Source organism: Daktulosphaira vitifoliae, unplaced genomic scaffold (assembly GCF_025091365.1).
Source record: "Daktulosphaira vitifoliae isolate Bord-2020 unplaced genomic scaffold, ASM2509136v1 Scaffold_3, whole genome shotgun sequence".
NCBI lineage: Eukaryota > Metazoa > Arthropoda > Insecta > Hemiptera > Phylloxeridae > Daktulosphaira > Daktulosphaira vitifoliae.
In genome coordinates this window covers 13,083,641-13,099,352 of record NW_026099574.1, presented here as the reverse complement: position 1 = coordinate 13,099,352, position 15,712 = coordinate 13,083,641, and the positions used below count along the sequence as shown (strand labels likewise).

General features: G+C 23.8%; 2 protein-coding genes and 1 long non-coding RNA gene across 4 annotated transcripts in view; 1 reads left to right on the top strand and 2 right to left on the bottom strand.

Annotated features, from left to right (window-relative positions):
* LOC126903178 (uncharacterized) overlaps window positions 1–8,263 on the bottom strand; it is a 23,969-nt gene extending 15,706 nt beyond the window's left edge. Inside the window, exon 1 of one of the 2 annotated variants that reach the window (XR_007703438.1) lies at window positions 8,078–8,263. This is a non-coding gene — a long non-coding RNA (uncharacterized LOC126903178). The remainder of the gene's footprint in view (window positions 1–8,077) is intronic. The other variant, XR_007703437.1, reaches the window with a different exon arrangement.
* LOC126903175 (SEC14-like protein 2) overlaps window positions 1–14,118 on the top strand; it is a 19,745-nt gene extending 5,627 nt beyond the window's left edge. Inside the window, exons 2-9 of the mRNA XM_050681204.1 lie at window positions 3,875–3,947; window positions 4,874–4,917; window positions 5,017–5,344; window positions 10,753–10,833; window positions 11,375–11,574; window positions 12,458–12,606; window positions 13,207–13,358; window positions 13,434–14,118. Of these exons, the coding sequence (XP_050537161.1) occupies window positions 3,875–3,947; window positions 4,874–4,917; window positions 5,017–5,344; window positions 10,753–10,833; window positions 11,375–11,574; window positions 12,458–12,606; window positions 13,207–13,358; window positions 13,434–13,576 (1,170 nt within the window). The 3' untranslated portion in view covers window positions 13,577–14,118. The remainder of the gene's footprint in view (window positions 1–3,874; window positions 3,948–4,873; window positions 4,918–5,016; window positions 5,345–10,752; window positions 10,834–11,374; window positions 11,575–12,457; window positions 12,607–13,206; window positions 13,359–13,433) is intronic.
* On the bottom strand, window positions 13,605–15,712 carry LOC126903177 (thioredoxin domain-containing protein 17-like). Its single transcript, XM_050681209.1, has 4 exons — window positions 15,554–15,712; window positions 15,240–15,385; window positions 14,551–14,641; window positions 13,605–13,976 (listed from the first exon to the last, which is right to left on the bottom strand). The coding sequence occupies exons 2-4, from the start codon at window positions 15,382–15,384 to the stop codon at window positions 13,817–13,819; spliced, it is 396 nt and encodes a 131-aa protein (XP_050537166.1). The 5' UTR covers window position 15,385; window positions 15,554–15,712; the 3' UTR covers window positions 13,605–13,816.

The window sequence follows — 15,712 nt, the reverse complement described above, 5'->3', positions numbered from 1 at the left end:
ATCAAGGTTAATACTGATTTTATATAAATTTGACTAGTAATGCTGAGTTTCAATTGTGATCATTGGTTTCTGTAACTTATCATTAACGCATTAATATTAAAAATAAATAAAAAGTGAATACAAATTATTTTTTTATAACACCATAACAATATGTAAAAATGAAGACAGTTGGCAAAAATTCAATTTATATCATATTTTAAATAATACGTGAGCAAAATATCTTCCAAAAAATATATTTTTTAATATACTAGTAGACACGATACCAAAAATGTAAAATCAGTCATAACTGCAAAGTAAAACTGTTTTCATATTTTTAAATGATTTAAAACTTCTTTTATCATTTCAATAATCTACCATATTTATAAATGCATTCATGCGTATATTTTAAATTTATTTTTCTAAATATTATGTAATATAAAATTAACCACTTGAAAGATTTTTAAAGTTTGTGTCATTGGAAATAATTAATTGTTCATTTTATAATTATAAAATGATAAATGATGTCATTAGTATTGGGCGGAACAGTGAAAAGTGTAATAATAAAATTCGATAACTCATTCTAGTCGAATATCACAGTCATTTTTTTTTATTATGTAAAACTAATCATTGTCAAAATAATGAGACTGGACTTCATACACTGAGTCGATTTGTGGTTTTCAAATCCACGTATAAGATTGTACAAGCGTCGAACATGTAAAATTGAATAAAAATGATTATTTTATCATTAGAATAAAGTGATAAAAACGACAGTATTAAATATGCATACTGCCACAAGTAATTATTCACTACTTAAAAGTTTAGATATAATTTGGTCAGCTAGATTTACAAGTCAAGTAAAAATAATTTTATTCCTTCTCTAAATAAAAAACTAAAATATTCCGTATAGATATTATAATATATCTTTATATTATACTTTACTTTTAGTGAATATTTTTAAAAAAAGTTAAAATTAAAACTAAAAAAGTAAAAGTAATATTTCATAAAATATAAAAAATATATAAACACATGTAAAATATATGATATTTGTAGCATACTCATAAATTTATATTAGGATTATGGTTATTAAATAATGTATTTAATTTTTTAATAATTTTATTATAAATAATAAAGAAAACATATTTTCGCCTTAAAATACCTACATCAACCAAAATAAAAGAAAAAGGTTAACAACAAAAAATGAGTTCAACCAATACTCATCGAGAAAAATTCACTATTATAAAATAATTAATGTCCTGTTTATCATATATATTAGTCAAAAACCTTGAATTTTAAGTGTATTAACAAATGCACCCACTTTCTTATAAAATTGGTTGTGAGCTTAATGTATTAAGTTTTAATGTACAGTCTAATACATTTTTAATTATTCCTCGAATTAGCTAATTTAATTTTTGACGTATTTACTTCCAAATTCCTTTTTTTCTTTGTCTTTATAATTTATGTAGTTAAAATAACTTTAACTGCATAATTATATATTATAATACTAAATAATAATATGGTATATTATAACATATTATAATGTATAAATAATTACTCAAATAAAAAACAAAATACAAAAATAATCTTTTATAATATCTCACAAATTATTCTTATCATTAATTGAATTATTAACATTAAACAAGTTTAGAAAAGTTATTTAAATACTATTCAACATTTATTAAAACAATATTTCAATTCATTTAAAATATAAATATCATTTTATAATTGTATAGTGATTAAAAATAATTAAATGGGTATAAGTATATATCGTACTATTAACAACGAAAAAAACACATCATAGTAAAGTTAATACATTTGCGGCTTCGCATCGGAGCTAAAATGAAAAAATTATTTCAGGAAAATAAAATTTGTATTTTTAATGAAAATTAATTGCTCTCCAACAGATCCTTCGTCATAATTTGAAAGTATACTGAAAACTAACTTAATTTTTGAAATCGTTTTGTTCCCATACGGTAACAAAAAAGAAAATTCAGCTCAAAAAAATTGACTGTTTGATATTTTATGTTTCAAAAACTTTAATTATCTTGTTTGTAGACTAAAAAAATGATCCTAAAATTCATTTAACTAAATTAAACGACACTCCCTTCTCCTTAAAAAAAAAAATGTTTATAGATTCTCTACTGATTACAATGTTAACTTATTTTAGTTATAAACTAATTTTACATAGTTAATATTCAAGAATTATGATTACAATATTAATATTTGTATTTTTCTTTGTAGATTTTTTATATCTTCAAAACAGAATGAAATATTGTAAAGAAAGTCGATAGTTTTTTGTTTCAGTTATATTAAATATTACATGTTAGGAAGATATTTTGATACTTTTTTTATTTTAGATAATAATTAATACTTATGTATCGGATAAAATTATACATAAACGGCTACACTTTATCACGTCGGCTGCAAATAGCAGTCATTGTTTGTTGTCTTAGACGGGGACCAACGACGACTGCTAGTGAAAGTTAAAGATTGTTTTTTTTTTCAAGAGAAGACTACTCGTTACACAATGATTTTGCTAACAAGTACCAATAGCGTTTAAATCATTCGACGTTTTGAATTCCTCCCTTCTCCACATTTATCACTATCCTGAGTATTCATGATACTTCTTAGCCATTTGTGCGCACGCCTTAAAAATGTAAAATTGCATAATTTGATACATAATATTTTATTCATTATTGCAAACAGAAGAAAAAACAACGTCCTTGACCTAACGGGTACCACATGTACCTGTGCATTGATCGGTTGTTACAACTAAAACATGTTTTCTGATACTATACGCACTTAAAAATTCTGTAATCCAAACATTAAATAAGGTAACTAGTTTTGATAATTTTAATTGACGTATTCAAATTGATTAACAACGGAATATTCTAGAATTATATGAATGGTATCAAAACGATGGTCTAATTTCTTTCATCGTTTGTCATTGCCATAGGCTAATGAGCTTTAAAAATAAATGGTAACTTTAAAACTTTTCTGGTAACCTGTTTTCGAAATTGTAATTGATTAAAAAGATAAATTTAATTTTAATCAAATGAAATTGCTATGAGTTAAAAGCAAGATTTGTAAATGCGATTGAAAGCAAGTAAATTCTCTCCCGAAAAAATTAGATTTTTCTGCGTTTATTTTTATTTGAAGCGCTTAATTTTTACAAGATAGAAATATGTGATAGGTTTACAAGTTTAAGCGTAAAATATTAAAATGTATTCTAATATTCAAATTCATAATTATTAGCTATGGTATTGTCTAATATATTGTAGTAACCCATATTGTCAGCTACCGGAAATACCATACATATGCCACAAAATACTTAAATATTAATTTACAAAATTATCATTTATGGTGTCATACTCTAAATTGATAATTTAAATCAATAAAAAAATCAGTTCATTCAAGTTTTAAAATCTACTTATATAAGAGCCCACTGTGTCACTACAAAAATATTTGATGATATAATATGTACCCGATGACCTTATGATACTGGAAAATTATTACCTGTAGGCTCTTTTCTTATTTTAAACATAATTACAATCTAGTGGTAAAATACAATAATTTAACTATACGTTCTATATGATTAATAAATAGAACGATACCAGATTTGACCTGTAAAGTGCATTGTAATCACGTTGTACAAATCATTTTTAGTTGTAAAATTAATTATATAATTAAAAGCTTCGGCCTAAAGAGTTGATGCAATTTTTCATACTCACAAAAATTCTATATGTCTTTGTCATGTTGACAGATATAATTTATAAACTAAAAACATAACTCTCAATCATTGCATTAACGTTTCGTCAAATATAATTTATTTGATGTGTTAAATAATTGAAATACTTAAAATCATGTAATTTAAAAAATGTATTTATTTTTGTTACAGTTGAGGCGGAATGTTGCCGACATGCATTTAGATGAAAAATACGACGATTGCTTTTTACTAAGATGGCTAGCCGGTAAATATTATTATCAAGTAATATTTTTAAGATAATATAAAACGATTAAATATGATATTAAATAATGGTAAAAGCCTTTAATACTTTAATTTAAAGCCTTATTCGATAAATGTTACAGCCCAAAATGACGACGCTTAAAATTGACTTTACAGTAATATTTTAAGTAAAAGTATAAAAACGAAATTTTCCATGATTCAATCAGTTAAAAATAATGAAATTTCATTCAGTCTACATAAAAAAAAAAAATATATATATATATAATTAACTTCTGAAATATTGTTTCAAAGTTTGTTATCTACTAGTCATAAGCTAGTTAATTAAATACTTTGCTATTTGAAAAAATAAAGTTGACACTCCTATATATAAAAAAACCCTTTATGATTGATGAATTAAGAAAAACATAGAACTTAAAGAAACCAATTAAAAATTATTAATATTATTTTTATTTTTGATTAATTAAGTGGTTATGACAAAAGAAGCATCTTGTACAGTAAAAATCATCTCGACTCGCATTCCTCAAAAAATTATCAAGTTTGATTCAAATAGCATATCATGTTTGTTATGTGTAAACAATTACAGTAACCAATTGATATTTAAAAAAAACTGTTCCAAGAACAAAATGTTACAAAACCCATGATTTTTCTAAATAAAAATTTAACTCTCATTTGTTCACAAAACAAACTTGACTAATGATAAAGTATAAAGTATAAACATTATGATACTTTCATTATAATAATTATAATTTGTAGTACATAATTGTAACATCGATTCTATTTTATAAATATTTGTTATTCACGTTTTTAAAGTTATTCTAATTAAAAATTAAATTCTTATATATTTTTTTAAATTTTATTTCTTAGGCACGTTAAAATTTAATATTATGTATTATTAGACTGAATTATTTAAATAGTAAATTTTTTTTTTAGCTAGAAATTTCGATCCAAAAGCTGCTGAGACTATGTTGAGAAATGTAAGTATTGATAAAGCATGGATCAAACAAATATAATCGTAGCAAAAATTATCTTTTTTTTTTTAATATTTGATGATAATTGCTTAATATTATTTCTAGTCTATGGATTGGCGTCAGAAGTGGTCTATAAACAAGGACGACGGCTGGGTACCATCTCAATTGATGATCGACTACGTGCCAACTGGTCATTGTGGATACGATAAACAAGGTTCACCCGTAATAGTAATTCCTTTCTCAGGGTTTGACATCTGCGGCTTGATCAAATCTGTCTCAACACAGGATATGGTTAGGTATTTGGCGAATAAAGTTGATTCATTCTTAGAAATTGCAAGACAATCATCGCTAAAAAATGGTCCAAACGCATCCCAAATTGTAGTTATCGTCGACTTGACTGACTTCAACTTGAAACAGTTTACATGGAGGCCAGGTACTTATTTCAAAGTAAATAAATCTATGTAGTATCAACAATAAGAGTACTTCTAGATCAAATACGTCTCAAGTGACTCTTTTAGATAAGTACAATAATACCCTCCAAATTGAAACTTGTTCACATGGTCACCCGTCATTATTTTTACATCCTTCTTGAACATTTAATTTTTCTAGAAAAATATTTCAATCCCAGTAAAACTCTAAATCGTCTATGAGTTAGTACTCTTCAGTTTATTTTTTGATGTAATATTTTTTATTTAAACAATTAATAAAACTAATAGTATAAAAGTAATTAAACAACGGTCTTATCAAAGTAGTCTAATACTTGTATTTATATACTAGTATTAAAATATATTTTTAATATTCTGAATACTTTTCCAATAATAATTATCGAAATATTTATATTGTATACTTTTTAAAAGTAAATTTTAGTAGTATTTGTATTTGAATTACTATATAGTTTTCATTATTATTAAATTATTTTATTGTATTTCATAATTATTGATAAAACATAGGCCATCAACACACTTTAGCACTCAAAAGTATTTTTATTTAAACTCGATATTTTTTTTTATTGTGACAGACGTAGATCCTGGAAAAATGTATTAAGGGACCAATTTACTACTTCTAATAGCGTGAGACCTTTTTTCAGTCAACTTCTAGTCATTTCAATTTACAATTTTGAAGAGGCTATTGATTTTATGTCCTCTTTTATATGCATCTGTATTAAGATAGAATAAGTAAAGCTTATTTATGAAAACCCTCATAAACTTATATTTTCAATGACTATTTTAGATTTTAATTATGTTGGCATAAAATTAATTTTTTCGTAGACATAAACGTTATCACACATGTTGGGGCCACGAAAACAAATATTTAAAAAGATAATTAAAATAATTATTTAATTATCAAGGTCAATACGTTTATTAAATTTGCAATTTACGTAAAATATCCCTAAAAGATTAAAAATTAGTGATTCGAAAAAAAATATTTTTATTAAAACAATTTTATTTAAAAATATTCAAATATGTATTCCAACTATATTTTAAAAGTATTTTAATCATAACTGTCAAAATAATTATCTTTTATCATACTATTAATACAAAATTAGTTTTAAAAACATTAGCAACATTATTATAAACTTTTAATTGCTAAACATTTGTTTGAAATTCATCAAGTATGAAACAATATATAACCAAATAATTAATTTTTTCTAAAAATGGTTAAACAAATGGGGAAAGCACCTTTGCCACGAACTGATAATGCTCCGACATTTACATACTTCGACATTTGACAAAGTAGTAATTGTTACGAACATCTGGTACTCCGACCATCTGATACCATAGGTTACCAAAAATACGACGGATTTTACTCCGACATTAAATTAAAAAAATGAGACAGTAAAAACTCCGACATTATCGATAGTTTGATTATGCATCGAAAGTTATATTATATTTCGATTGTATTATTAGTAATAGGGCGCTTCGATCATATATATTGCAACGTAGGGTCATGTGGCTATAGAAACACTACATTATTAAATTAATTATATTATTATTAATAATATTGTAAAATTTTAATTAAAATGTTCTATTCAATGAGCATTTATTTGCTACTATAGTTATTATACAATAATATACATTTTGCTTATTATTTTCTGGTACAATTTCTCACATTTGACAAATGTTATTAATACTCGAATGATAATAGTCATTCATTAAGTAACATAAAATTAATAGTGTTTAATACAAATGTACATTTTTGAAAAAGTTTTCTCTATTGTTAGAATATATATNCTGAAAAAGTTTTCTCCATTGTTAGAATATATGTTTATCTTTGAGAATTTTATTTTCTAATTATCCAATAATCATATTATCCATCAATTATCCAAATCAAAAAACTGTTAACTGTTTTTTCAGTTGATCCACAAAATTTTATCTAACCGTAAATTATTTTTTAACATCTAAGAGATCCATTTGAAAACTAATTTTTCTATAACAAATATGTGCTGTAAAAATTGTCATGTGCAATTTTACTAGTGATTAATTCTTAAGTGTGTAATATTAAAAAATAATGACTAATATAAACATAAAATTGTTAATATTTGTACAATATAAAATTGGGTGTTCTATGTCCAATTTGATAATATGGATAAGTGTCTTCGGGAAGAGTTAAAATAATATCTTATTATCCAATAATTTTGGATGTAGTGCAATAGAACCTCAAGGTTAAAAAAGAAATTTCTTCCATGTGTTCCTCATCATTCTTAGGGATGACTGGATTTTTTCCTGTGCTGCATTAGGATATCTAAGTATAAAATAACACAGTATATCCAACTTCAATTCAGTAATTGTTGAACACATTTTTTTTAAGTCTTATTACTTTCTGGAAGTTTCTTCCAATAGGTTTGTGTTGACTCAGTAGATTATGATTAATTTTTCTTTCAGCAATTTTAATTGAAAATTAATTACTAAATTTATTTTTAACTTAAATTAAAAAAAATTAAAATAATATTAAACTGTGTAAGTTTTACTACAAGTTTTAATATTAGTTATGCTAAGAATTAGTAAGTTTTGGTTATATATAAGTAGAATTTTTTCTTATTTAAAAATTCTGTGTGTCATCTAAAAGTAAAAATTATTTATTTAAAATTCTTTTTCTTTAAAATCTAATATACATTTATTGAAATCAGTTTGATATTTCCTTGAAAAAATTATCTGAATAGCCTTACCTTTTTTTAATAATAATTAAATTTGTTGGACAATTTTCTCAGTGGTCCAGCGAGATAAAAAATCTTAAATTAAATGAGGGCCTTCTGAGCCAGGCCGACACTGCGAAAAGATGATTATTTTGCCAATGTTTTCATCTCGTTAGCTTAACGTGTATCCTGCAAATACAAATGTATTTTTCTATAAATACAAAATGAAGTTTTTTTAAAAATTTGAATTCATTTTATATGAACTTTTTAGAATATGAAAGCATATTCCTAAAAAATAAAAATTAATTTTCAAAATAAAATCACGTAATGTAATGTATTATGTTTTGTAAAAATGTAAATATATATCCTATAAAAAAAGTTGTACAGTTTCAATATTACATTATTCTATTTGATTTTCATTTAATGAGAAAAAATGAATAATTGTTTGATTATCAATTATGATTAATATATTTAACTCTATACGTATATTTGACAAAACTATCATAATGATAGTTATGTTAATAACTTTAATAATCATAATGTAAATGAAAAAAAACTCAACCATTATTTAATGAATTGACTGCATATTTTTAATCGAGTTAGTTAAGTTTAAAACTAATTATCTTAACAGAAGATTTAAGTAAGTTTATGATTAATCATAAACTATTGTCCACTGTTAACCTGTAACTGCATTGTGTTTACTTAATATGATTAGAGCGTAGGAGTATTGCAACAAAATATTTGGGAACTCTAATTACATAATTTTTTACCTAATCTAAAAAATATTTCTATACAACAAGAAATACAAATTAATTCATTTTCGGTATATTCTATGGCAGAATTTTAGGAGACAAAGCCCCCTCAAGTCTCTCCAGATTGCGGTCAAATCCAAGCTGGACTGAATTAATTTCGTTGCCCACCTTTGAACAATGAAATGATATTAAATCATATTTTTGTTTGATTTCATATGAGACTAATTGTAATGACAGTTTTAGAGAATGGGATACCGAATATCTTTATAAACACATCTGTTTAATGACGAATCCTATCATCAGTGACACGTACCCCTATATTTTTTAACTAAACTAATTAAATGTTATAATATTAATGTGCTTATAATGTTATATAAGCACTAATAAGGAGAGGTAAAAAAGATTTTACGTCTGAAAATTGGAATCGCTCTTCTTTCCCCTCCAAAAAAAAAATTTAAAAGCTCACACCAGTTATGTAACGGGTTGTTTTATTTCAAAGCCCCCTTTCTTACCTTTATGTACCTATTTTATCAAAAGTCGGATACATTTCGGGGATCTTTATTATAATAATTATTCGTTAATAGACAGTAATCAATTATAACGCTATTTTATTATATTAATTAATATTTATTAATTAGTGATAAGGGTTATATTTTTCCANAGGGTTATATTTTTCCATCAGTTATTATATTGCTACGATATTCATCTACTCTGAAATTTGATCATTTTTTAATCGATTTCACGAATAATCGATATTCGGAGCTAATTTCATTCGGAGCAATCAATTAATAGTCCTATTCGGAGTATTCATCGTCGTAGTAAAATCCAAATTTTTGTAACCAGGTATTCGTAGTAATTGTTGTCGGAGTAAATGTATTCGGAGGATTTTTTTAGTGTCGGAGTAAATGAATGTCGGGGCATCATCAGTTCGTGGCAATCTCCGTAACCCAAAAAAATAATACTAATAAAACAACGATTAATTTGAGTTTATTTCCATCTTAATTACCTAAATGTAATGTATTGTTTATATATGATAAAACTAATTTCCAATGCCTTTAATTAAATTAATTAACTTATTTTTCTAAATATAAAAATCGTTTAGAACTTGTAAGAATGTCGTTTAACATAAAATATTTGTTATAAAATAATAAGAACATTTTAAGTCCAAAAAAAATCTACACACCTAACTGTATATTTTATTTATAATTACACTTGCATAACTATATAATAGTTCAATTGTTCAGACGAATTACGATAATAATTGATTTTTATTTTTAAAATTGTGTTATTTATAACCAGTTTAAACGATCTATAAAATTCAAAAAATAAATAATTTGTGGGATTATTTGGTAATTACCTCATATTTAAAAACACCTAATTCAGCGAATAAGTTATACATCAATCTAAATTTTGCGTCATTTCATATTAAATTTAAGACAATTCACTAACAAAATAATTTCCTCATTAAAATACTCATCTACTCTTCCAACGTCATGATTTATAACCTTGACAATTTTAACTGGAATTATCTTTTAATTAAAATTAAACTTTAACACTTAAAACAATATTGTTCGCCATGAATTTCTGCGATATTTTGACAAAGTCGAAGGTTATGTGTATCACTCAAATTAATTATATACCTTTCTGATAACCTAAAATCTGTAAACCTAGCCTCTATCATTTAATAATTACTCAATCATAACCGTTTTTGTTTTTCAAATCACTTTGACATCCAGAACAAAAACAGAATACTGTCACGTATGAACTATCATTGACAATCTCAAAAAATCAAATATATTTTTCATATTTTAATATTATTTTTATGGCTATAACAGTACTTAGGTTACGATAAAACATAATTAACATAAACTTGTTTAAGATAAATTATTGACAAAAATTCTTATGATTGAAAATAATTAGCATTATCAATGTAAGTTTAATATAATTATTTTACAGCTGGTGAACTAATTATTACTTTATTACAAATGTATGAAGCAAATTACCCTGAAATCTTGAAAGCTGTGTATGCCATAAATGGTAGGTATTAATTATATAGAATTTAATAAATTATAATTAATTAATTAAAATATTTTTAAATGAACTTGGCTATTTAAAATAAAATTTATTTTTATATCATTATTCATATTCAAAGTATCATAGTGAAAAATTTATTTGGGGAGGAAATTAATCCTGAAAAATTGTTTTAAGTCGTTTAGTTACAATTAAGTCTATAATTAACAAAAAAAAAAAATTTTCTTAAGGAAGGAGTTATAATTTAAACCCATAAGCATTGAATCCTAATGTCATAAATTTTTTCTTTTAATTTTTAATTATATCTTAAATAATAATAATTAATCTTTACTTTTTACTTTACTACCACACTGTCTATTATAAATAACTTAATGAATCTTCTTGATTTCCTCTTTCAGTTTTTCATAGATCATTTGACATACAAATCATAATGATAAACAAAGAATTCCAGTTTTACTTTAATAATTTAATATTCAATAACATACTAACAGAATAATATTGTCACTTATAAGTATATTTATATCTATATATTCCTTATTTATTGTAGCTCCAAAAGTTTTTGCTTTTGCATTTAACATTTTAAAAACGTTCATGACTGGAAGTACATTGAGTAAATTTATTATATACAAATCAGATCCAAATAAATGGAAACCAGTTTTGGCCAAAGTAATTGATCCAGACCAATATCCAGCTCATTTTGGAGGCGCACAGTTCGATCCTGATGGTAATCCAAGATATACTACAAAAGTAAGAAAATATACCATTTAAATTAATTACTTATCACAGTATTAATTAATAAACATCTGTCTGCTGCATTTATACCGCACAATTTATGTCAGTCGAATGAAAATAACACAAATATACTTATCTTTAATGATAATACAATTAGAACTATCTTAAAGCAATTCAGTAAACCAAAATCGATACAGTAATACGACAAAATGTAATAATACAATAAATTTTGTTAGGTTTGTAATTAATCATTAATTAACTGTCCATAAAATAATAAATCTAATATAATTATCGTAATTGGCATAAAAAATTGAACTTTTAGAACCTTTTTTTAAACGAATATGAGTTTTCCATAGAATAAAATGAAAATAAATTGAGCACATAGATCAGTTATTTCTATTAAATTTGACTCTTCAACTCAACTTAATAGGCCCGGGGGCACGGGTTAACCTTAAAGGATCGGTCCCAAATTTTGCACAGCTCATTTTTTTGACCATTAAAAAAAAATTAAGGGGTAGCGTAAAAAAAAAAAAGACATTCGATTTTTGAGGGCCACCCTAATATATATATATATATGCTTAGAATATGGACTACTTTTTGCCCTATTAAAAATAGTTATTTTATTAATGATTGAAAAAATAAGAGAATTTAAGAAAAATTTTTCTTAATTTGAGACTTAATATACATATATTGATATAACCTATGATAATATCAAAGATACATGATAAATACAGCTCAAACTTGACTGCATTTACTTAAAATATTTAAATGTTTTCTATTATACTAAATAGATGTTAATTTTTTATGAATTACTATAAACCTTAAACCTACTTAAAAAAATGAATCAAATAATTTTTCAGTCAAAATTGTATAAATTCATTATGAATAATTACTATAGATTGTACAAGGAGGAAAAGTACCAAAGGAATTCTACTTGAAAAATGAAAAGAAGTTATCACAAATGGAGAATTACACAACTGTAACAATAAAAAAAGGAGACAAACTATACTTGCAATACAATGTAGCAGAACCAGACAGTTTTCTCAAGTAATTATTTAGAGTTATTCATCGTGATAAATCTATGATTTAAAAAAATATGACTAGTTATATAATATAATTAAGTTAAATTGCCAATTTCTATATAATTATGTGATTTTAAATTTTAAATTCAATTATCGAAATATAAAATAGTTTAACTAGTTTAAAAAATTGTTAAAGAATGATTTTTTTTTTTTGTAAAAATAAAAATAAAAATTTTTTTTATATGAAGCAGGATAAATATCAACTTTTTTATTAAAAAAATGAAATTTATCTAAGGATAACTTTTGTAAGTTTAATTTTGTAATCCTTATATTAGCATTTACAGATTAAGACAAAATAGAAAAGATATACTGTTTAGCAACTCTCTATTTTTACCATAATAACAAAGAATAATACTAAACATTGCATACCTTTCTTGCCTAAATCTAAAAATTATAATAATTCAAAAAGTAGTGTTAGAAAACTGGTTATTGGCAAGTCAAAACTTTACTTAGTCTATTTTTGATCTTATAATATTAATAGAAACAGATAGAGATATTTTCAAATCATACTCTATATTTTTATTGATTAACTTGAATTTTACTAATAAAATTTTTCTTTTTAAAGATGGCATTTTAGAACTGAAGGACATGATATCAAATTTGGTGTTTTAACTACAGATTCAGAAAATATCCAAACTATCCTAGTACCAATTAAGAAAGTATCATGTCATGAATTTGAAGAAACTGGTGTCATAATATGCAAATACCCAGGAACATGTATAATTGATAATTTATTATTTTAATTATATCTTAAAAATTACTTAATATAGTTTAAAATTTATTTTCCAACAGATACAGCTGTATTTGACAACAGTTACAGTTTTATGCGCAGTAAAACATTATCGTATGATATTCAAATTACTAAGCCCGTAAAAGATCCAAAAATGATTTCAATTGATGAAGAAGTAATTCAAAGAATAGAAGTAGAAGAATAGTACTCCATAAGTGAAATAGACTATTAAATCAAAATTAGTTATATAAATTATATTGTACAGTACAACATTATTATATATATATTATATTATATTAGCTATATTTATATTTTTAAAAAAAATTTAATAATATATTTATACAAAAATTATTTTAACTAAAAATCATTATATTTTTAGAAAAATAATTTTAAAGTTTGTTTTGTTAATTTTTTATCAATAATAATGATAAATTAAAACTTAGTATTAATCTTCAGATTCTTCAAATAACATGTTGAGCAAATCAGGTTTTAAACATTCCTCTACTTGTAGTTTGTACAATGTACCCCATTTCATTAGGGTAGGCAAAAATTGTAGTTTTGTTCTCTTGTCAGTTTTGAAGGGATTTCCAGGACAATTTTTCCACCTAAAACACATTGTTAACTAATTATTGTTTTTATAAAATTATTGATTTGTTATGAATATTTATGATAATGTTTTTTATAAAAAACAAACTAAAAAATATATATTAAAATTTTTTTACACAAATAAAATATATTAATTTTGCACATGTGTTAATTAATTAAAACAACTATAAAATTATCACAACATGTTTTTGTCAAAAAAACAAAGAAATTTAAAAAAATTACTTTAATTTTCCTTTAAAAAATTTTTCTGACTAAAAAAAAGTTAAGGTAATCAAGAAATATGTTAAATCCAGATTTATCTATTTTTCATAACATTTTATTGTTTGTAGTTTCTCTAAAATCATAAAATTATATTTTGCTAAATAGTCAACTAATTTCACCATATATTTGAACCTTAAGAAAAGTAAAATTTTAATGCCATTACTATTTATTGACATTAATAAAAAGACTTGGTTAAATTAATAAATTACCTAGACATTATATCATTATGACAATTGAAATTTTTACTACAAATATCAATTCTTAAGAACTAATTCTACAACTATCAGTTTTATTAAATTACTGTTTACTTACTCTTCTCGTTTTCCAGCATATGCAAAAATTATATTCGCATTTTTTAAACGTTCTTTATTTTTCTCAATCTGATTTTTAATTATTGGTTCAGCTTTTTTTAATGTAACAAAAAATTCAAGAAATGAATTATTTTATAATAAAAGTATACAATAAAATTTATTAATTCTTTAAATTCACTTAGAATTATTCTATCAAAATCAAAGATAATGCAAGGGAGGGTAGTTGTCCAGAGCCTTGTGGTTTTGAAATCATTATATTATAGGAAAATGAGGTATTATCAATTTATATATATATATATATATATATATATTGCTATGTCCATTACCTTGAATGCCTAATTTTAAATCAATAGTTAAAAAAAAAAAATGAATAACCAATTAAATAAGATCAAGAAGGACAAATGTAAGTTTATTATTCTTTTTAGAATAATAAGTAGATATTACTTCAATTAAAACAATTCCAATCCTCAATATTAAGTTACCTTTACAAGTATAAATAAAAATATATTTACAATACCCCATTTACGTTTACATTTATCCCACTTGGCCTTACATTGTTCTTAATAATTATTTACAAAATTTTTTTGAGGGTCTTGGTTTTTAGTTTGCACCCTGACCTCCTATATGTAAATCTAATACTGCTTATGAATCAAAAGTTAATGAAAATATTCATTAAAGCATAACGATTACCATTAACACAGTCTGAACACCAACTTTCTCCAGATTCATTTGGAGTGCCAGTAAATAAAATAAAAGACTCATGATTAGAGCCATCTAATTTCTTCATTAATGTTACAAATTCATCGTAAGTGTTAGTGTGATGTAAATTAACCATCCTGTAAATTGTAGTAAAAATAAATAATGTTTACTTCTTTAAAATTAAACAACACTATTTTGACAAATTACAAATGAAAATTCTTAAAAAACTTGTATAGAAATTTTAATGTGAGTTATTAAAAGGCCATAAAATTAAAATTAGTCTAACAACAATCGGATATACATACGCAATAATTGTCAAGTACTATGTTATCATGAAAAAAATAACCAAGGTAGCTTTGTTCAACAAGTTAAGATAAGTATGATGATCATTTACAAATATTTGTATGGAGTATAATCGTACATGGATTAATATTGCTTACTCCAAAAACATACAACTTTCTAAA